This window comes from Sinohyriopsis cumingii, chromosome 15 (assembly GCF_028554795.1).
Source record: "Sinohyriopsis cumingii isolate HCF-2022 chromosome 15, ASM2855479v2, whole genome shotgun sequence".
NCBI lineage: Eukaryota > Metazoa > Mollusca > Bivalvia > Unionida > Unionidae > Sinohyriopsis > Sinohyriopsis cumingii.
The window spans coordinates 7020546-7045614 of NC_142975.1; the positions used below are offsets into that span (position 1 = coordinate 7020546).

General features: G+C 36.9%; 1 protein-coding gene across 5 annotated transcripts in view; it reads left to right on the top strand.

Annotated features, from left to right (window-relative positions):
• The first annotated feature begins 564 nt into the window (after positions 1–564).
• The window catches only part of LOC149781218 (agrin-like), a 454787-nt gene continuing 430282 nt past the window's right edge, over positions 565–25069 (top strand). For 3 of the 5 annotated variants that reach the window (XM_089935296.1, XM_089935300.1, XM_089935297.1), the window contains exon 1: positions 565–1280. In XM_089935296.1, coding sequence (XP_089791422.1) covers positions 779–1280 — 502 coding nt within the window. In that variant the 5' untranslated portion in view covers positions 565–778. The remainder of the gene's footprint in view (positions 1281–25069) is intronic. The other 2 variants (XM_089935301.1, XM_089935298.1) reach the window with 1 other exon arrangement.

Here is a 25069-nt window from a genome sequence, read left to right on the forward strand (position 1 = left end):
CACCCCCCGCGAAAAAACCCAAAATAACTGAATGATGTCCTTACGTAAACACACACTCACTTCTATGACTAAGATTACACATACCGCCCCGGTGGCCTAGTGATTAGAGCGTCCGCCTCGCAAGCGGGATGTTGTGGATTCGAACCCCGTCCGAGTCATACCAAATACTTACAAACACGGTACTAATAGCTGTTGGGACTGGTCGGCCTGGTGTCAGGATAATGTGACTGGGTGGGACATCATGCTACATGTCTGCGGCATGATGCCCCAGTGCTAGACATCACTATAAACTGCCACACTGCAGACATCGTAACGATATGAATGAAAAATTGTTAAAGCTACGTTAAAAAATCCTAATCACACACACACACACACACACACACACACACACTATGATTACATCTCTTACGTAACCTACATATATTTCGATGAATTAACCTTCTTTATAACGCGAGCTGTATAGAGGGGTGCACAGCGTATCGTAGCTTTCCGTTAGGCTCCGTGAAGAGATCTCTAGCTACACGTGGATCCCTTTTGAGGTCGGCCGATTAAAAGTTTTTAAAGTATCTCTACAGGTATGCGGTTCGTATACCTGTAAATCTTACCTGTCGTCAGTCCGGTTCACATGAGAATGGTCGGGTGGCACTCTTTCACGCACCTGGATTAAATCTTATTAATTAGCTCAAACGATAGAAAGGATATAGATCACAAGGCAAATTAGGAAATGTGGTTTATCTGATAGTAGCGGTGTTCCTCTGAATAATCACTTTCCTCCGTGATGGAAGGATATCGTAATGAAATTGGTGTTATGGCCGGAAGGAACAGTATGGTCAGTTTTATCGTGGTATTCATTTTGTATGCTTCATACGTGTGTCCTTCAAATGCTAGATATTTCAGACAGCCTGGATGCTTAGAAAAACCACTGGAATTAAGAGAGGAAATGGCAAGTGTAATATTATCGGGAACAGTGAAAGAAATTATGATAGATTCGCACCACAGTGGGATGTATATGGGGAAAGTCGAAGTGAAAAGAGTGTTCAAAGGAGAAAAAGTGTTAGAAAGTTTGATAGCTGCCAGGGGTGTGTCAGACTCATTTTCACAACTTAGTATGGTGATGGTCAGGGGTTTTGGTGACCTTAATATCTGTGTAAATAATGCAAGAGTCAGAGATACACGGATATTTCTCCTTAATAAAGTCGGCAATGGAGAACTTCGTTTGAATTCTAGTATTGAGCCCATTACTGTTATAAATCTAGGCAGAACCGAGGCTGCGGTCGAAGGTAGGTTTCTTTTTAATATTTTTTTTATACATTTTTCTATTCTCATGCAATCAAATGGGTTCTTATATCAGTATCACGAAAGGTAATTCAGGATTCGTCTACCATCTGTGAGAGTACTTTTAGAGTTCTCCGTTTTTACTGTATAAGTTTTTGAAGATATTACGTTTTCGGCTAATAACGAATACCAATCCTCTGCAGTAAGAAACTTCCAGGACACCCAGATCCTAGCCCTGGATTCTCCATTTTGAAACGTAGGTATGTAAGGTTCTCTGACCCTTTCAATCCATTTATAATATAACATAAAGACTGGGCGTGGGGTCAGAGTAAAAAAAAAATTGAATTCGCTGACACTGTACTGTGGCGGCATAGGCTAGCCACTTATTAGCGGTCCTAGCAAACTTAAACAGGCCCTGCGCTATGGCAAGGCGAACGAGAGACCGCCTTGGGCCCCGTGCTTTCAGGAAAACAACTCCGCAGTTTAATTTTGATTGTGGGCCCCGCGCTCATCGCCTGCTGTCTTGGGCCCCGCATGTTGCCTTGGGCCCCTAACTTTCTAGGGTCGGGACTGAACTGAAACGACCATACGTCGAGTCTTACCTGAATTAAATCGACAGGAAGATGATGTACTTCCTCAGAAATTGCGAGTACAACATTCTCTTTCTTTCATCCAATGGCAGACGAGAAGAAACAACAGTGTTGATGAATTCGAACCTGTTATTCGCTATTTGCATTTCTGGTCACATGACTACACAAATGTCCAGCTTATTATTATTATTATTATTATATCCATGACATCTGAGGTCCAATAGTCAAGTGATATTAACAATCAACCCATTTCCAGTCTTGCTGTACAAAAAATGCTAAAATACTAACTGAAAGGATACTTAACTCTCAACATATTTTTACCGATAATAATGTCCTAAAACCCGTCGCTGTCGCAGCAACCTTGAGAAAGTCAGTCACCAAACATAGAGCATGTGTAAGTGATATTCTTGTTTGTATCACGTGACTATCGAGTTTTCATTTTCACTCTGCATCGCCGGGTATCTCTTGTTCAAGTTATGCCCTGGAAACGCTCGACATGCAGGGGCCCTACGCCAACTGAATGACGGCGAGGATAGGCAATTAGCTCTGACCCCACAACCAAACATAAATGTTCAAATATCTAAAATGGATTGGGAAGCGTTAGAGGAAACTCGGTCAGTTGGTATACTTGTCTTGAAGAATCTGGAAAAATCTGGTAACGGATTTCTGTTTGTCAGAATCATAGCGAGAACTATATGGAATGAACCATTCCACACTGATGTATAGTGGAGACACGTTGCCCGTTTATTTATATCACGTTACCCAACAAGTTATTTTTCAGGTTAGCTTCATATGGACTTCTGGAGATCATGCGATATCCAATATTCTATTTTATGTCTCCAGATTGCTACGTTGATCGCAATGGCCTATTTTCTACGTGGTTTTCTTTTTAATGGTAAACGCAACCTCAGTTCTATCAAGACTATCATTTTTTTCTGCCTCACTAAAAAGACTGGTAGCCAATTCCAAGCGATGAAGACCAATCCCTGTTTCTATTGGCTATTGAATTATACCATACCGACATGGGCGCCCGCAGGATTTTTTGCAGGGGCGGGTCAGTCAGACACGGCCCGAAGAGTTGGTTGCGTAGTTCCGTGCGTAAGTAGTCTGAAACTTAAGCTAATATTTACTAAGAATTTTGAACATAATCTCGTGACATACTTTCAGCTTCATTTCCATGATCAAACTTGTCGGAATATATATATATATATATATATATATATATATATATATATATATATATATATATATATATATATATATATATATAGTATGATTTCCCGGGGTCACGTGACCCCCTTGACATATGCTGCTGGCGCCCATGCATATCGATGATCTAAGTCTCATATCATGTAAGGGGTTGGGAGAAACGAATGAAGATAAGAGCGTAAACAGGTGGAGGTGTGTATGGCGAGAATCATCGGGAGGGTTGTATTGAGGGCTTCTGCATGTTAGTATTTCCAGACTGTAATTTGAACTAACCGTAAAACGCACTTTCTTCAGGAAACATTTTGGTTGTTTTTCGCTCGTACTTAGAGCCCCCCAACCTTCATATCTTCCCCTGGATCTAAATATAAAGGTATAATCGTTACCATTGAATGAACTTCTGAAGTCAGAGGTGTGTACGTACGGATTATTATTGCGTAACTACTTTTATACGCACGAATTTATGCTGTAACAAGTCACAACTGGAAGATCCAAAGTACATTTTGTAGTGCAAAGACCGCAATATTCATGATTATTCCTCTTAAAACGAAATTCACATCCAGCCTTGAGAGAAGGAAACTAGCATCTTAAGACATGCGCTTGAATAGTTCAAGTTTAAATACCGCAAAATTCCTGCAGAATTTACTTCATGAGTCAACTGGACTGTGTGTTTATCTCTCAGTCAGTCGATCGACCGAGTACACTAATGCTGTTTTATGTGTACTGTAGCAGATATTTCACATAATAAATTCAAAATTTAAAACATAGATCGATAAATGTATTTTACAAAAGTAGGTTTGTGTCTCCAGAGTGGCGACCAGGACAGGTGGCTGATTTAAAAAAAAATGAAAATAATGAATATATCATACGGAAATCACGTCGGAAAAATAGCCGACAAAATTATGATAATCATGGTAGTGTTCAAGAGGGACAAGTATCCGATCCAAGTGCCAATGAATGGAAGTGTCATCCTCTTGTATTATCTAATGCCTCTAACCTCTTTAAAATACTTTTGTTTTCAGCGGTGATGCTTTGTTTGCTTTATCATAGATTACATAATCAGAGCAAGGCATGGTTGTCTGTAGGATTTGAAACAACCGAGTGTGCCATAGTTGGCGATATCATTCGAGTTCTTTTATTTCGTCTCTGCTTCAGATAGAGCTATTTGTATTCTGAGACAGCCACAACAATAAAAAAAAACCGTATCATCGTGAAAGCCTCCATACTTGGTTTGTATTCTGAAACAGCCCCCAGTAATCCGAAAAGACCATATCATCCTAAAGGTCCTCGTATTCGTTTTCTATTCAGAGACAGATGCAGCAATCAGAAAGGCCCGTATCATCGTAAAGGCCTTTATACTCGGTTTGTATTCTGAAACAGCCCATCGTAATCTGAAAAGACCGTATCATCATGAAGGTCCTCATACTCGGTTGTTATTGTGAGACAGCTGCAGCAATCACGTAGGCCCATATAACTGTGACGGTCCTGATGCTCAGATTTTATTCTGAGAGCCGCAGCAATTCGAAAAGCTCTTATCATCGTGAAGATCCTCATACTCCGTTTGTATCTCGAGACCGTCCCAGATAATCCGAAAAGCCCGTATCATCGTTGAGATCCTCATACTCCGTTTGTATCTCGAGACCGTCCCAGGTAATCCGAAAAGCCGTATCATCGTGGAGATCCTCATACTCAGTTTGTATCTCGAGACCGTCCGAGGTAATCCGAAAAGCCCGTATCATCGTGAAGATCCTCGTGCTTGCTTACATATGCTGACAAATATATGTAATGCGTACGCGTAAAACAAAAAAAAATATTTCAGCGCGCATTGAGACAGCTGACACGATGCATTGAAATATATTCTTATTATTGAACCCTTATCTCTCGTGTTCGTTAGGGTCTTCACTTGTAATATGGCCGTTTTTAGGGTCTTCACTTGTAATATGGCCGTTGTTAGGGTCTTCACTTGTAATATGGCCGTTGTTAGGGTCTTCACTTGTAATATGGCCGTTGTTAGGGTCTTCACTTGTAATATGGCCGTTGTTAGGGTCTTCACTTGTAATATAGCCGTTGTTACAGTCTTCACTTGTAATATGGCCGTTGTTAGGGTCTTCACTTGTAATATGGCCGTAGGTTTTGGTAAATGTTTGTGATGCTGTGTTTGTTAGGGTCTTCACTTGTAATATGGCCGTAGGTTTTGGTAAATGTTTGTGATGCTGTGTTTGTTAGGGTCTTCACTTGTAATATGGCCGTAGGTTTTGGTAAACATTTGTGATGCTGTGTTCGTTAGGGTCTTCACTTGTAATATGGCCGTAGGTTTTGGCAAATTTTTGTGATGCTGTAGGGTCTTCACTTGTAATATGGCCGTAGGTTTTGGTAAATTTTTGTGATGCTGTAGGGTCTTCACTTGTAATATGGCCGTAGGTTTTGGTAAACTTTTGTGATGCTGTGTTTGTTAGGGTTTTCACTTGTAATATTGCCGTAGATTTTGGTAAACTTGTGATGCTGTGTTCGTTGGGGTCTTCACTTGTAATATGGCCGTAGATTTTGGTAAAGTTTTGTGATGCTGTGTTTGTTAGGGTCTTCACTTGTAATATGGCCGTAGGTTTTGGTAAATTTTTGTGATGTTGTGTTTGTTAGGGTCTTCACTTGTAATATGGCCGTAGGTTTTGGTAAACTTTTGTGATGCTGTGTTTGTTAGGGTCTTGACTTGTAATATGGCCGTAGGTTTTGGTAAATTTTTGTGATGCTGTGTTCGTTAGGGTCTTCACTTGTAATATGGCCGTAGGTTTTGGTAAATTTTTGTGATGCTGTAGGGTCTTCACTTGTAATATGGCCGTAGGTTTTGGTAAATTTTTGTGATGCTGTAGGGTCTTCACTTGTAATATGGCCGTAGGTTTTGGTAAAGTTTTGTGATGCTGTGTTTGTTAGGGTCTTCACTTGTAATATGGCCGTAGGTTTTGGTAAACTTTTGTGATGCTGTGTTTGTTAGGGTATTCACTTGTAATATGGCAGTAGGTTTTGGTAAATTTTTGTGATGTTGCGTTTGTTAGGGTCTTCACTTGTAATATGGCCGTAGGTTTTGGTAAACTTTTGTGATGCTGTGTTTGTTGAGGTCTTCACTTGTAATATGGCCGTAGATTTTGGTAAACTTTTGTGATGGTGTGTTTGTTAGGGTCTTCACTTGTAATATGGCCGTAGGTTTTGGTAAACTTTTGTGATGCTGTGTTTGTTGAGGTCTTCACTTGTAATATGGCCGTAGATTTTGGTAAAGTTCTGTGATGCTGTGTTTGTTAGGGTTTTCACTTGTAATATGGCCGTAGGTTTTGGTAAATTTTTGTGATGCTGTGTTTGTTAGGGTCTTCACTTGTAATATGGCCGTAGGTTATGGTAAATTTTTGTGATGCTGTGTTTGTTAGGGTCTTCACTTGTAATATGGCCGTAGGTTTTGGTAAACTTTTGTGATGCTGTGTTTGTTGAGGTCTTCACTTGTAATATGGCCGTAGATTTTGGTAAAGTTCTGTGATGCTGTGTTTGTTAGGGTTTTCACTTGTAATATGGCCGTAGGTTTTGGTAAATTTTTTTGATGCTGTGTTTGTTAGGGTCTTCACTTGTAATATGGCCGTAGGTTTTGGTAAACTTTTGTGATGCTGTGTTTGTTAGGGTCTTCACTTGTAATATGGCCGTAGGTTTTGGTAAATTTTTGTGATGCTGTGTTCGTTAGGGTCTTCACTTGTAATATGGCCGTAGGTTTTGGTAAATTTTTGTGATGCTGTAGGGTCTTCACTTGTAATATGGCCGTAGGTTTTGGTAAAGTTTTGTGATGCTGTGTTTGTTAGGGTCTTCACTTGTAATATGGCCGTAGGTTTTGGTAAACTTTTATGATGCTGTGTTTGTTAGGGTTTTCACTTGTAATATGGCCGTAGATTTTTGGTAAACTTGTGATGCTGTGTTCGTTGGGGTCTTCACTTGTAATATGGCCGTAGATTTTGGTAAAGTTTTGTGATGCTGTGTTTGTTAGGGTCTTCACTTGTAATATGGCCGTAGGTTTTGGTAAATTTTTGTGATGCTGTGTTTGTTAGGGTCTTCACTTGTAATATGGCCGTAGGTTTTGGTAAACTTTTGTGATGCTGTGTTTGTTGAGGTCTTCACTTGTAATATGGCCGTAGGTTTTGGTAAAATTTTGTGATGCTGTGTTCGTTAGGGTCTTGACTTGTAATATGGCAGTAGGTTTTGGTAAATTTTTGTGATGCTGTGTTTGTTAGGGTCTTCACTTGTAATATGGCCGTAGGTTTTGGTAAATTTTTGTGATGCTGTGTTTGTTAGGGTCTTCACTTGTAATATGGCCGTAGGTTTTGGTAAATTTTTGTGATGCTGTGTTCGTTAGGGTCTTCACTTGTAATATGGCCGTAGGTTTTGGTAAATTTTTGTGATGCTGTAGGGTCTTCACTTGTAATATGGCCGTAGGTTTTGGTAAAGTTTTGTGATGCTGTGTTTGTTAGGGTCTTCACTTGTAATATGGCCGTAGGTTTTGGTAAACTTTTATGATGCTGTGTTTGTTAGGGTTTTCACTTGTAATATGGCCGTAGATTTTTGGTAAACTTGTGATGCTGTGTTCGTTGGGGTCTTCACTTGTAATATGGCCGTAGATTTTGGTAAAGTTTTGTGATGCTGTGTTTGTTAGGGTCTTCACTTGTAATATGGCCGTAGGTTTTGGTAAATTTTTGTGATGCTGTGTTTGTTTCTCTTGCTAATTCTAAAGTATGAATTTCAAATTTCTCCTTTCACGTGTAATTTCTACCAACAAATGACCTAAAGTAGTAAGATGTGTCGAAGAATTGATACAAATTCTAAGAAAACTCTGGATGTAGGACGGAACCCTTAATAGCCACATGATGTAGAACGGAACTCTAAATAGCCACGTACTACAAGGATGAAGAACGGAACCATAAATAGCTCATGATGTAAGGCGGAATCCTCACCAGCCACAGGATGTGCCACGGAACCCTAGACAGCTACATGATGTAGGACGGAATCATAAACAGCCCGGTTACAAGGATGTAGAACGGAACCCTAAACAGCCATGAGATTTACAACAGGACCCTAAATAGCCACATGATGTAAGACAGAAACCTAAATAGCCGCAGACTTCAAGAGTGGAGAACGGGATCCTAAGTAGCCACATGATGTAGGACAGATACCTAAATAGCCACAGACAACAAGGGTGGAGAACGGAATCCTAAATAGCCACATGATGTTGGACAGAAACATAAATGTAGGACAGAAACCTAAATAGCAACAGACTACAAGGGTGGAGAACGGAATCCTACATAGCCACATGATGTAGGACAGAAACCTAAATAGTTACAGAATGCAACGGTGGAGAACGGAACCATAAATAGTCACAGGATGTATAACGGAACCCTAAATAGCCACATGAAGAAGAAATTAACCCCAAATAGCCACAAAGTACAAGTATGTAGAACGGGACCCTAAATATCCAACGACTACAAGTATGTAGAACGGAACCCTAAATAACCACAAGATGTAGGATAGATCCCTAAATAGCCACAGACTACAAGGGTGGAGAACGGAACCCTAAATAGCCACAGGATGTAGAACGGAACCCTAAATAGGTAAAGGATGCAGAACGGAATCCTAAATATCCACATGATTTAAAACGGAACCCTAACAAGCCACATAATGTTGGACGGCACCCGGAATAGCCACAAAATATAGAATGGAACCCCAAATAGCTACATGATGAAGAACGGAACCCGAAATAGCCACAAACTACAAGGATGTAGAACGAAACCCTAAATAGCCAACGATTACAAGTATGTAGAACGGGACCTTAAATAGCCACATGATGTAAGACGGAACCCTAAATGGTCATATGATGCAAGACGGAACCCTAAATAGTCACAGGATATAGGGCGGTACCCTAAATAGTCACAGGATATAGGGTGGTACCCTAAATAGTCACAGGATGTAGGGCGGTACCCTAAATAGTCACAGGATGTAGGGCGGTACCATAAATAGTCACAGTATGTAGGGCGGTACCCTAAATAGTCACAAGATGTAGGGCGGTACCCTAAATAGTCACAGGATGTAGGGTGGTACCCTAAATAGTCACAAGATGTAGGGCGGCACCCTAAATAGTCACATGATGTAGGGCGGCACCCTAAATAGTCACATGATGTAGGGCGGTACCCTAAATAGTCGCAAGATGTAGGGCGGTACCCTAAATAGTCACAGGATGTAGGGCGGTACCCTAAATAGTCACAGGATGTAGGGCGGTACCCTAAATAACCACATAATCATTCACAATAGGTCGATATGTTATTGCATATTTAACTAATTTTGCATAGTAAGCTCTCTCTCTCTCATACACACACACGCACACAAACACACACACACACACGCACATGCTCGAAACGTTAATAATAGTTTCATGGTTGAATCTAGTGATATGTGGATCTAAATAACCACAATCATTTTTTTCCAACAAATTATAAGTAGCGTTACCGTTTCGGCAAAGTATATTGCCAGGAATGGCTTGAAATAATCGTTTGCATTGCGTAATCACTGTATTTTGAACTAACACTGCATAACACTCTCTCTCTCTCTCTCTCTCTCTCTCTCTCTCTCTCTCTCTCTCTCTCATGCTAGAAATAAAGTGTTTGTAGATCAATTTATTGTTACATTTTGGCAACACTGAACTCGAGATAAAATTTACACATTGTACGTCGGTCAATATGAAGATCAAAGGACAAGGCTATATATTTTACCTGTAAATCACTGAAATGCTACTGTTATCAAAGTGCCGACAAAGTTTATTGACAATCCGGGGCTGTCAGGCTGCTTAGGTCAGTTGTATCGATCAGTATTTTTAACAGTTTCCCTGTCTGCATACATATATGTATATATTGACGAATAAACCAAGTATACGACTCTTTTAATCGCTCTTGACGATTACATACATACATACATACATACATACATACATACATGGGGCCCGTGTGGCCGAGTGGTCTAAAGCGCTCACTATTCCGGATCACTTCCATCTCACTGCTGTCTTTGTGGGTTCGAGTCTCAGGCTCGGCTAACGTTGGTACGTGAGAAAGCTTGCCAGTAGCTTCTGGTGGGTCGGTGGTTCTTTCCGGGGTTTTCCGGGGTTCTTCCTCCACCAGTTATAGTGGCCGCCATGTATATCCCGCCTTGTGCTGAAAAATGGCGTTAAACCCTACAACAACAACTTACATACATACATACATACATACATGCATGCTCACATATATATAATATCGTCACCAGGTACTGACAATTATTTATGTGGCCTAAGTGGTTAGAGCGTCTGCCGCGGATGAGGGAAGTCGCGTGTTCGAATCCCTACCGAGACGCTGCAAAGACTTATGAAAATGGTACCAGGACTACCTATATCACCCATATGGTCCGGCAGGCCCTGATTTTAACCAGTACATTATGTACAAACGAATATGTTTGTGGTGTTCAGTGTGTTATATATATTGAATTTGTATTGTGTGATTGACCTTTGTCCATAATTTAGGGTAAACGTTTGGGCCTACTTACTAATGCCACTTTTTACAAACATGATTACTTGGATTTGAGTTCAGTGGTTTTACCATGGAAATTATATGGCCTGCATGATTTCTATCAGGTTAATTTGTTAAAATAAGTAAATAAATCTGACCTTTTTTACGAAATTGATGGGAAAATGACAATTATCCTGATCCTCTGATTGTGTCTTTGTCTTTATATTGATGTTGTTTAAATCAAACATATACATTCCTATCTTAATTTTTGTAGTGGTATCATTCTTTTAGTTGTGTTCATTTATAATTGTGGAGGATTTATTTATTGTAATTACTCCTTGGAATTTAAAATTGCTCATTGATACTTTTGGACTAAATCACTATTTTGGGATTATTGTGAATGCATTTAAAGACATTCTGGATTTTATCAGTGTGATACATCAGGACTATTAGCAAATTGACACACTCCAAGCTATTGGTACATCAGCACATTCAAGATTAGAATTCATATACTTTTAGAATTGTGATAGAATTTTTAAGACTGTTTGTGATTTAATTCACAATGTTGGAAGTTCTCTTTAAATTTTCACTTTGTATTCTAATGAAATACACTATTTTGTTAAATTGTACTAAGCTTATTTGTTTGCGCTCAATTTCTTTTACGTAGTTTAAGACCATAGAGTTGTAACAAGTGTTTTTGTTGTTGTTCTAGGGTTTAGCGCCATTTTTCAGCACAAGATAGGCTATGCATGGCGGCCAGTATAACTGGTGGAGGAAGAACCCTGGAAAACCCAGGGAAGAACCACCGACCCACGAGAAGCTACTGGCAGGCTTTCCCACGTACGAACGCTACCCGAGCCTTGGACTCGAACCCACGCAGACAGAGGTGAGATGGCAGTGATCCGGAACGGTGAACGCTTTAGACCGCTCGGCCACTCGGGGCCCCTTGCAACAAGTGATATATGCTAAAACATTTTATATTTAAGTTTTTAAATGATGTTATTGTGCTGTTGTAACTACTTTAAGGGTCAGCGCTTTATTAAGGACATTTTGCACAATTCTTAACTTTCAGAATGCTCTCGTGACAATAGTTCAATCTTTTAGATAGATATATAGATAGGTAGATAGATATATAGATTTTCCCAGATATACATGCATAACATAGACAATATCCATGTCCAACAATATTTGTTCCTTTGACTGCCCATTGCTCAAAGGTTTCCGTAAAGATGCACCTGACTCCCATCTGCAGTGGATTATAGTTTCAGTTTTAGATAATCAACTCTTGACGTAATCCAAGATAATCAATTCTTAACGTACTCCAATATAATCAAATCTTGACGTAATCCAAGATAATCAACTCTTGACGTAATCCAAGATAATCAACTCTTGACGCAATCTAAGATAATCAACTCTTGGCGTAATCCAAGATAATCAAATCTTGACGTAATCCAAGTAAATCAACTCTTGACGTAATCCAAGATAATCAACTCTTGACGTAATCCAAGATAATCAACTCTTGACGTAATCCATGTGATCACCCTACTTTAGACTTGCTTATTTGTACACGCACCAACAGAGGCATCGGAAAATATAGTCCAGCTGGTCATAAACTCATACTCAAAAGGAAGTCGTACAGGCGGAAGAACACGAACGTGTTTTATATATATATATATATATATATACGAAACTACGCCGACTCATCTGGAACACTGGAAACTTGGTGTTCGTAAGTTTAATCTAAAATGTGTTTTGCAATCTATTGGCTCAGCAAATAAAATGGTGGATGTGCGCACGAGTCTTTAGAAAGACGCCACAAATTAATAGAGGAAATGGTGAATGTGCGCACGAGTCATTAGAAAAACACCACAAATTAACAGAGGAAATGGTGAATGTGCGCACGAGTCTTTAGAAAGACACCACAAATTAATAGAGGAAATGGTGAATGTGTGCACGAGTCATTAGAAAGACACCACAAATTAATAGAGGAAATGGTGAATGTGTGCATGTGTAAATAAAAAAATACAGAAATGGATGGACGATAAGGTAGATGTGTGTATGTGTAAATAGAAAGATATAAAATAGGTAGTGAACACGGTGAATGTGCAAGTAGAAAGACAAAAAATGGAAACGATTGTGGGTGTGGGTTGTAAATAGAAAAACAGACAGAAAATGGATAGACGAAATTATTGATGTGTGTTTGCATAGATATATTGACACATGCTATGGAGAGGATGTGGTGGATGTGTAGAGAGGAAACACGCAGAGAATCAGAATTAATTATGACAAACGTTCATCGCTTCTTCACCATTCGTATAAGCTAGTTCGGGTCCATTGTTTGGTAAATACAATTTGATGAACACCGTGTCTAATGCAATGTGTGGTGGAAATGACGAATGTTTTATTGTTTGTTTTTCTTTTTCTTCTCTCCTTCAACCAAGTCATCATTTTTATTGGAGCAATTTGGTGGGTAAATTTTATGATTTCAGTTGAGACTCTCTCGTGGGAGTAGTAAAAAGTACATATTCTATTTTGGCTCAGAACTGTCACCAAGGAATACAATGAATATGGTAACATCAATAGAATGAATTACCTTTTTTACAATGTTTATTATCAGTCCGAGATATTCCACATTCCAGGGACAGCCCATTCTTGCAAGGAAGCTATTACAAATGTGGTATTTAGCCCATGACATTTCCTGTCAATATATTCCTAACGGTGCATGATGAAATGCACAATTTGACTGAGGTATTCAGTAGGATGAATGAAACGTGACAACTTTAAGCATTATAAGACAAATGCCTTTGTAACAACATGCAACTAAGGTCAATAACATATCTTGTTCAGCCAGTTATATGCTGCGTGTATTCAGTGTATGTGTGTGTGTGTGTGTGTGTGTGTGTGTGTGTGTGTGTGTCTGAGACAGAGAGAGAGAGAGATTTGGATTTTTAAAAGTAGCTTTAACAATTGTTCAGTCATATCGCTACGATGTCTGCAGCATGGCAATTTATAATGATATCTAGCACTGGGACATCATGCCGCAGACATGTAGCATCATACCCAGTCACATTATCCTGACACCAGGCCGACCAGTCATAACACTACCCTCTTAATGCAGAGCGTGCTGAGCGCGAAGCGGGCAGCTGTTAGTAGCATTTTTATGTCTTTCGACCGTGTACTCATTGCAATAAGGCTTTAACAGTTTTCATTAAGTGCCAGTAGTAGCGGTTACCGTATCTGGGGCTAGGGAGATGGTGGTTCAAATGCATTAAACGTCGGACCATTTAGTTTTCGTTGTGGGAGGGGGCCTCTGAGATTTTGATTTGAAGCGGGATATTTAGTTTTTCTTTTATATAAGAATATTTATTTTTACAAATATAATAAATCTATTTGTTGCAATAAATCACGCAAAGAAAACATTTTCAAGTTATTTGAAAATCATAATTGTTTGTCAGAATAAATACCCACCTCGCCACACCTGAAAATCAAATTGTCTGTCACTAACATTGGTTTATAATAGCAGTTAAACAGTCGACTCACATCGTCCGATTCTTCGTACTGACGTAATATGTTTTTCTAATGCAACCATTTTGTACTTGAAGACAGTTTTACAGTTTTCTTTTATGTTGCAGTATTTAACTTTATCGAAATTTAGACGATAGTGGCATTTTATTTTAATTGCAATAAATCGACAAACCATGTTACTGGTTATTGATGATTCTCCGAAGGTGAAGTACAAATTTATTTATCTGTAAACCAATCACTGAACATTTTTTTTCTACGTCGTTTATCTGTACAATATACATGTATGCACAACTGACAGTGTCGCTACTTACGCAGACTCGACGAAATGATAATTTATTATTAGGTTGATAATTATGTGCCAAGGAATGTGTATTAAACAATTTATTTCTAACTTAATATGTCTCAAAAATGATTTAATCGTTAGGATAGGCTCAACATTCGTCTTTGATCATAAACACAAGACTTGGCACGATTTCTGGTATGCGACCTTATTAGATGTGATAGGCATATATTTTTCTCCCAAATTCTGATTGACACGAAATAGATATTTTGTCACATGAATATGTATGTACTCCTGACTTGAAGTCTTGAAATATGATAATTGGTTATTGATTAAGGCCTTTGCTTGTGATAAGGGCCATGTTTAGAATGCGGTTACCTTTGCAACCAAAATATAAATGTTAATGTAAATTATTTAAACTTTGACAAGAACAGATTCATATTTTATGAGTTCTTGGTGACAAAATTGTTATTCAGAGTTCTAAAAATGTTTCTTCATTTGTTCCGTTTCCTGAAGAAGAAAAAAAATAAGAGATCTGTCAAATAATACGTCACATATTCTTTTAAACAATTTAGTCTGACGAAGATAACTTGTACTTAATTAGAAACACCGATGACTCGACGGGACTTAAGACGTAATCCTGCTTATTTTACCTGATAAACAGTAATGTTTTCTATTAAGTAGATGAACCCGACGTGGTTTAGTGTTCTTTTTCTTTGATTTTCTTTTTGTTTTTTGTTTTTGTTGTTATTTATATTTTATTTTTTGTTTACTTTTTTAAAACTATTTTTGCAATATGCAATACAAATTTACCAACAAGGCCCTGACAACCAGCATTTTTCTCACTCGAATTTGTATCTTCATCGTCTCTTTTTCAATTCAAGTGTGATGGTTTCAACACAGTCAAAGGATTCGGCGAACGTTAATACCAAATTTGTTTTTAAGAAAATGACGTTTAAATTTTAAAATACAAGTTAGTGACTACAGTGGGGGCCCCGAGTGGCCGAGTGGTCTAAAGCGCTCTCCGTTACGGATCACTGCCATCTCACCTCTGTCTGTGCAGGTTCGAGTCTCGGATTCAGCCAATGTGGGTATGTGAGAAAGTTTGCCAGTAGCTTCTCGAGGGTCGGTGGTTCTTTCCGGGGTTTTCCCGGGTTCTTCCTCCACCATTAATACTGGCCGCCATGTATAGCCTATCGTGTGCTGAAAAATGGCGTTAAACCCCACAACAACAACAACTGACTACAGTGACCGCTTGTTTCTTGGTTGGAATGTGGGTCGAGACTATTATTTTGACATTATAAAGTAGTGCATGGAACGGTTTATATTAATTTAATAACATGATAAACGAACTTATTCCAGAAATTGCAGAGAAATTTCCCATCAAATGGAATATTCAGAGGTATATCCTTCTAAGACGACAGTTGAATGTACGCCTTTGTCAAAATTCAAGGATTGCTATTTGTTACTTTGAAACCCAACACCGTGTGTGGAAATTATATCGTGTTTTTATTTTTAAAGTACCATTCATCACTAGTGAACACTATTGAATATATTTAGCATATATGGATATAATGTTACGAATGAAGTGAAAAGATATATATATATATATATATATATATATATATATATATATATATATATATATATATATATATATATATATATGTGTGTGTGTGTGTGTGTGTGTGTGTGTGTGTACGCTGTATCAATAATGTACCACGAGCTGTATAGATTCTTAATTGAAAGAAAACGAGGCTTGCATAGCTTCCTTTTAATGGAAAACTTATGCAACGAGTTGTATATCACTGATACAGCTTACATACTATACATCTGTTTTATTTATATCACATACAGATACGCATATTTGCAGTTTCAGTGGAGTTACTATATTCTCTGAGCAACTGTGTATTGACCGTGTGCGTGAACCCCTCACGTCCCTGCAAGTGAATCGCTACAAAATGTAGTTCTAGGATTTTTCTTGTTCTTCACAATCACATATGCAAATGATTAGATGACTGTTTTATTTTTCAGAGCCTATTTGTATTCACATTTATTAAATCAGTATAAGAGACACTCATGATTTAAACTTGAAATATGGTTTTTATCAAGAAAGTTGTGCACTACAAACACGGTTAGCTTCTTATACACTGAACGTGAACTGTCAGGGATTCACGTACTGGCATATGGAAATTAGCGTAGTATAGAAACTAAGCGGCGAAATGGCGAACCAACAAGAGGTAGCTAAATTATTTTAATATATTGACAGCTCATCTAAGTCATTATTCTGCTTTAATTGACATTTCTAAAGACTACACAATTCTCTCCCACTCACTAACTCTCTCTCTCTCTCTCTCTCTCTCTCTCTCTCTCTCTCTCTCTCTCTCTCCCCTTTAGACGGTTTGACTAAACTTTACGATAAATTCATAGGTCCAGAATCATCGTATGACACGAGCGAAAATCCCCAACGCTCGTTTTTCATGGATTTTCGCCTGCATCTAGCTACGATAATCCAGAGAAAAGAGAGAGAGAGAGAGAGAGAGAGAGAGAGGGACCATCTGGACATTTTTATATTTAATAATTAATAATCGATTTTTAGAACATTATAGTAGGTTTAAGAAACAACAACAACAAAGCATTAAATGTGCTACAGTATGTGTGCCTCGTAGCCGGCAAATTTAACATATAGGCCTAGTGTCGACTGGCTATTGCAGGTATGTATTATTGATATAAAAAACACTGTAGATATATTCCAAGGAAAGTGTAAACATGCCGTTACGACGAATCAGATTACTGTAGGTTACTTAGTGCATGTTTAGTTTTAATGTTTGTATTATAAATATGTATATTTATACCACATACATTAAAAATAACATGGCATAAAAAGTTATTTATTTTTCTAAGTTGCAAATTGTAAATTTTAGAAAAACTTATATTATTGTGAATTAAAACCCAAATGATCCTAAATATCATGTCACAAATCCAAAAGTATATAATGTTCCGAATGAATGTCAATAGTCTCGAATGTCCTGGTGTACCACAATAATTTAATCAAGAATATCTTTGAAGGCGTTCTGGATAACCCCAAATTAATGTGTTAATCCAATCAGTGAGCACGTTAGTAATTCTAATGAATGATATATAAAAACAATCCTCTCGAATTATGACTGAACACAACTACTAACTATAATCATAGTTTCCCAGAGACTGGTATGAAACAGACATGAATACTTGTTTTCAAATTTTCCTTTAATATAAATTTCACTTCACCTAAGACATAGTAGAATGTTCTGGAATTCCAGGAATGTGATTTCTCATTTGAAAATTTCATCAAATTGTTTCCAAAATATTCTGATCCCAAAGACCTAAGTCAGCATCTTTTTTTTATAACTTAGAATCGTCAACATAAGTTATATATGTAAACATGTTGTTTACAAATGACCGTTAGCTTAACGTACAATCTACAATCATGGACAAACATTAAGCAGACGATATAGATAAAAATAATACATTTTAGATATGTTCATCCTGATGGAGATAGGGTGGGGTGGGGTGGTGGAGAGCGGAAGTGAAATGGGAGGGTGATAGAGGACGAGTATAAGAAAAGAAAATATTGCAAAACATGGAAATAAAAGTTTGAATAGCACACTCGCGGGCAAATATGTGCCTAAAAAGGAAAACCAAATGGTTCAAAAAGTGATATCGCCACTGCGGCATTATTTGTTTTTTCCCACTGATATTTTTTAACATGATACAATTAAATATGTAATAAAAATTTTCCTTTAATTTTGCATAATTAAAGCAAAAATTAAACATAGGTTGTGATGAACTTTTTATCGACATTACATAAAGACAATAAACGTATTAAATAAGCATAATTGGCAAAACAGATAAAATAGCATAATACGTAAATACGATGAGACCAATCACATAGCTTATAACTTAAAGTATTAGCAGATAAAGCATTCATTATTTAATTTAATAAAAACTCTATTGTTTTAAAATATTGAATTTAGTGTACAATTAACAAAAGTAAAGCACGGGTTAGGAAATAAAGGATGCTAAGAAGCAAATTGAACACTGAATACAAATTCATAACAATTCAAAGTCCACATATCTTAAGGTAAAGCATCTGACAGGTTTAAAAATTGCCTATATGCAAATTAAACATTACCAATAAAAAGGCTTTAATCTGACAGGGTTAAAAATTACCTAGATGCAAACTAAACATTACCAATAAAAAGGCTTTAATCTGACAGGGTTAAAAATTACCTTGATGAAAATTAAACATTGCCAGTAATAAAAAGTATTAATTTGACAGGGTTAAAAATTGCCTATATGCAAATTGAGCATTACCAATAAAAAAAAGTATTAATTTGACAGGGTTAAAAATTGTCTAGATGCAAATTAGACATTAACAATAAAAAGGTATTAATCTGACAGGGTTAAAAATTGCCTAGATGCAAATTAAACATTACCGATAAAAAGGTATTAATTTGGCAGGGTTAAAAGCTGCATAGATGCAAATTAAATTTTACCAATAAAAAAAAAGTATTAATCTGACCGGGTTGAAATTTGCCTAGATGCAAATTAAACATTACCAATAAAAAGATATCAATCTGACAGGGTTAAAAATGGCATAGATGCAAATTAAACATTACCAATAAATATGTATTCATCTCAAATTTTTAAAAATTGCCTAGATGCATATTAGATATTATCAATAAAGGGGTATTATTCTGAAAGGTTTACAAGCTGCTTAGATGCAAATTAAACATTACCAATCAAGATTAGTAATAAGTCATTTGAAGGTACATTTGTTATTTATAATGTGAGTAAATTATAAATATCAAATTAAACTCGGCACGAAAACCAAACATTTGTTATCTGCCTTTCAATTATTTTGACCTCAAACTGTTCACCTATCATCTTCTTTAAGAGGTTTTCAATATGCTTGTATTTTATCAAGGACAGGGAAAACTTTTATTTATAAACCATGCGTTTTGCTTAAACTGTTTTATCCGTGGGCTCTGAATTGTCGATGGAACAGACGAATACATTGTCCAAAGTTATCAGTTTAAATTAGTTCGTTATCGACAGAAGAAAAGAAGACAGTTATTTACAAAAAGGTATAATTAGTAAAGTGGAAGGAAACATACGACAAGTCAGGGTTATATTTGTACAATATTTCCGTTTTAACACTCTGCCTTTGCTGAAAAGAAGTGGTTCGGTTTTGGACGTCGCTCAGTTCATCGCATTTGTGCCCTAATTGAAGGGTTTCTGCATGAGATACTCTTGCTTAAAGAAAATGTACATCTCAAAGAGATATTAAGCTATGCTTCTCCGTAATTTGCCATATTTCGTTTTTCAAACAGGAATCATCATATATAAAAGATGGTAACACGTGAACATTTTATTTTGTACAACGCGGTAAGAAGGCATGCAAAAAAAGACTTTTGAAAGCTTGATAATATTGTAAAAGTTCGAGAAAAAGTAGATAATATTATTATTTTTGTCTATATGGTATATGGACATGTTCGGCCATTTTGGGACTCAGCGGTAAAGAGTCCTTGTTTTTGTCTGTATGATAAATGGACATGATTTATTAGGATTAAGTAGCAAAGATGCTTTGTTTTGGTGTTTGTCTATATGATAAATGGACATGATTTTTTGGGACTCAGCAGCAAAGATGCTTTGTTTTTGCTTGCAATCGGCCTGTTTTAGCCTGCTTAGAGCTTTGAGATTAAACAAAAAACAAATGCTCCCCCTTCTGAATTTTCAATAATGGTTGCAAGTGGACTAATAGGTGTTGACAACAAAAACAAAAAAATCCTTCATCCCTTAACACCCACGATGTAGAAAAAACTGTGCGGTTATTTTTCATTTCTTTTGAGCATTTAAATCTATCCAACACGCATTCTTCATACTGACTTCTTATTGTCAGCATAACTCTACACGCTTGTCGGCCAAAGACAGTTTTGTTTTGTTATGCAACGTGTTTTAAAAGTCGATACAATTTGTTTGTAGTCCACTTTATTGCGTTACTGATGTGCAATAAAATAATTATCACAAAAGATAAATATTTTATGTGTGCTCGCCGAGCAAAAGAACGAAATAAATTAAATCATCGTCCTAAATACAATCAGTCTCAAGTTAGGGTTAGTTATCCATGACCGATGGAAACAAATAAACTGTTTAAATGAAATTTGCGGTATTATGGCAGGCCTCTCTTTAACGTGTTTGAATGGCGTTATATCGCTTCAAGTGAGCGTGGGAGATTGTGTTAAAAGAGTTGTTAGCTACCTTCTTTGGTTAATTACACAACCGTCAACACTTTACGGTTAAAGGAAACAATTATACAGCCGTTCCTCATTATTTAAGAATTGATTTTTATACTCGTACAAATGAGCAAGGAGACAGATAATCGAAGATTAGTATAGCGTTGTATATTAAATTCCATAAAACTGCGTGCAAATTACATTTCGTAACACCTGGGTCGCCCACTTCGACCTCGCGTTACTGCAGTTCTATTGGTGTTATCTTGGATGTATTACATCGGTTATTCTCTCTGTTCGCGGGTCGCTCGAGTCCTATCTGTTCGGATCTTCTAATCTCATTCTTATCAACTCTAAAGAAGACACCAGACCGCCTGCAGACGCTCTAGTGCGCTTAACTTGGCGACTTGCCTTTGGTAAATTGCGATAATTGTGCGGTAGATGGCCATCAGAGATATGCTAAGTCTTCAAACATTGTCACATAAAAGCCCTATTTGCTCCGTATTTGTTTAGGGGTCAAAGGTAAGTCATACGATGGCGAGACGATTTGCTCTTCTCGACCGTCCATCCTAAACTTCATAGATTTCGATTGGGATGCTAGATAACAATTTATCAAGTACTATCTTTATAACAATATCACACTTGTGCAGAGCTTGTCCTATTCAACATGATTATTTTATATACGTATGTCTTCCTTAGGCCTAATATTTAATATACAATGGCTAATGACTCGAATGTTGCGTCGTTAAAGAGTTTTATAGACGGTGTCAACACTCTTTTTATAACTATTATACGACTTTTTAAACAATTACTCTCTCTCTCTCTCTCTCTCTTACACACACACACACACATAAATACGATTTATAGAATGCAATATACATGTACAAGGTCCAATAATACAATTTTACTTTTAAGGAATAAACTAGGCTAAAAATGTAAAACCTTTTAGCACAGGTTGTAGAGAGGATATTCATGACCAATACATATACAGGAATCGTTCCCTTGAAATTGTGTTAAGACAGGAACGGGAATTTCAAAAACTTTCCAATCTTTGTAAGCATATCAGATGATATTATTTTAAATACTCCGTATGATTTTGTTGAAGAAGGATTCCTTGGAACCCGCTGTCTCGTCTGTTTTTAACACAATGGAATATCCCCCATTCCACTTCTGTATCTGGTTGTAAAATATTTTCGCATTTTCGAGTGAGACAAAAGTCATGTTAGAATGATTTCTTTCTTTTTTTTCTTCCATGTATTCTTTGATAAAATTATAATTTTGTTTCTAATTTAAAATGAGAAAAATAAATGATATCTACAAGTCGAGTGAGACAAAAGTCATGTACGAATGATTTCCTTCTTTTTCCTTCCATGTATTCTTTGATAAAATTGTTACTTTGTTTCTAATTTATATTAGTTAGAAGTTAGAATAAATGAGAAAAAATAAATGATATCTACAAGTCTCTGTCCCTGTCTCTCCACCTTGATATCTATCTCTAAACTTTTCATCCCTTTTCATGGTATACTTCACATTCCTTGATATTTCTTTCTTGTTCTCTGCATTTTTTTATCTGTTCACCTATCTCCTGGACTCTCTTTTTTATATATATCTCTACCCGTCCATTTCTACTTTTGCTGAAAAGCTGTACATCTATTTGCCTAGACTTTTTATGGTTAGCTTTATCTCTACCTCTGTCTCACCTCTGCAACTATTTGTTTCTTTCCTTTGTGCTCGGCTACACATCGTTACTGGAATTCTTTTCATACCTAAACGTTGCTCTTAAATTCAGACATGTTACCTGGAGTGGCTTGTATCACTTTACTACGTACAATAAACAATCTTGATGTCACAAGTGAGCACAACATTGTACCTCGATTGTCAAGGGTTTAATTTTTAAAGGAAAATAATTTTCAAGGTTTTTCTCACTGTTGACTTGATTATTTTTTTTTTTAAATATTTCATATCTTAAACATCCTTCAATTACCTTTTAATCCCGATTATACTGGTGTACGGTTGATGGATTTAATTTGGGTTATAGAATATACTTCTTGGCCTTGCTTCAGATGTACATCTATCAAATGCGTACTAGCTCTGCTTGGTTATTTCCACTATTGGGACATATAAAGGTAAATTTGAAAAAGAGAAGAAAAAAATTAGCATGCACTTTTTTTCTCCGTTTTTGTTTTATTTTTAGAATTATTTTATTACACTCTCAGACGTTAGTATTGTCTACTACGGCAAAATTAATCTTCCCAAATTTAGTAACTTTAATTGAGTAATTTTAGTAACTGCTAAAGCTGATTTACCTTGGAATAGCTCAAGTTCAAGTAGACCACAATACGGTATCGATACAGTCATACAGATGTGCGTATAATCCTACGATACGGTATTGAGACGGTCATACAGGTGTGTGTATAAACCCGAATATGGTATCTATATAGTCATACATGTGTGTTTATGAACCACAGTACGGTATCGAAACATCCATACAGGTGTACGTAACGGCCAGAATACGGTTTCGAGAGAGTCATACAGGTGAGCAGTCATACAGGTGTGTATAATCTTGATATATCGCATTCCTGAATAAAAATACATTTGCACATCAGTTTCGTCACTTTTTTTTATTCCAGATAAATCGTTTTCTATTTACATGTCGTATCTTTTAGAATGTGGATCTGGGCTATTGGAAATTTGATTTTTGACCCCCAACATAGCTACAACTCTTTTATATACAATATAAATACTGCACTCAAAAAGTATGATTTAGAAGACTATCTCAACGACTTTATTTTCACTGGAAAATTTCCAAACAAAATAACATGGAAAAACTTAATTGTTACAAGAATACAGCTATTTGAGGAGAGAAAACATGAAATGAGTATTTAAAATCCGTCAGAGGGATTCGGTAGATTTTTTAAAATTAATCCAGGATTAAAAATGCATCATCTATGGAAAATAGCTTACACTGACTCAAGCAGAAAAATGGAATATGGGACATTAATTCGTATTGGAGGAATGCAAGCAAGACCTGGACTGTTTCCCCTATGTGGCAAAATGAGTCATGACCGTATTTTGCACATTTCGATGAACTGTGCCTTAACCTTAGACGACAGAAACCACTTGATGGAAAGTCTATTTTCGTATATGCCTCCAGTGATTTACCGTGACTTCTGTGATCAGATCGATTATGTTATACTGATTATACTGCTTGGTGGTTTAAATGACATATCAGAACGTTTAGAACTTGAGGCATGGATAAACATGATTAGACTATCTACCAAGTATTTCATTAAGATATTAAAAGCTCTGAATAGAAAACTTGAAAATCATATCCATAATTGATATATATTTGTATGTTTCCCAGTATAGTCAACATAATCTTTCATGTCTGTTATGTACAAATGAGTGTGCGACGATACATGGTTATGTGCATGAACTTCTATTTTTATTTTTTTATTACAAAAACTGAGGCCCACATGGCAGATGGGTCAGCCATGACCAAATGTGTTATCCTCGTTAAAGATAGTTGTTTATTATTATTATTATTATTATTATTATTAAATATTATATATTCGATTCAATAGAGAACTCACGCAGAATATAAGGAAAGAAATACTTGTACTGGATTGCAAAGCGATTAGGAAACTAACTATTTTAGTTGTGAGGATAGTAATGATATTAATTTATTTATTCGTTTACTATTGGAAATAATTCAGAGGACTTCATAAGTAACGAATGCACTAATTTTGTGATTCTATGTATTTCATTGCATTTCTATACTTCAGAAAATGGAGGAATAAAAGAATATCATCATCTCTCATAGCCATGAGTGGCCGAATGGTCTAAAGCGCCCACCGTTCAGGATTACTGCCATCTCACCTCTGTCTGCGTGGGTTCGAGTCTCAGATTCGCCTAACGTTTGTACGTGAGAAAGCTTGCCAGTAGCTTATGGTGGGTCGATGGTTCTTTCCGGGATTTTCCTGGGTTCTTCCTCCACCATTGATAGTGGCCGCCATGTATAGCCTATCTTTAGCTGAAAAATGGCGCTAAACCCTGCACCAGATCCCTACAGCAACACCAACTCTCTCTCTCTCTCTCTCTCTCTCTCTCTCTCTCGGTTCATCGAATTTAAATAGGAATATGGTGTTGAAAAAATATTTTGAATGGAATAATCTAGTGAATCTAATTAAAATCAGATATCTAATGTCCTACGAGAAGATCTGACAGCGGCCACTTACGGGTCATGTTTTTGCTGACCTATGCTATTGCCATAATCGCTAATTTTATCAGTCAATCAGATGAATACGTACATCATCACGTTTGGGAGACTGTGCAGTATGGCTGAAGAGCTTCAGTGTGTGCTGA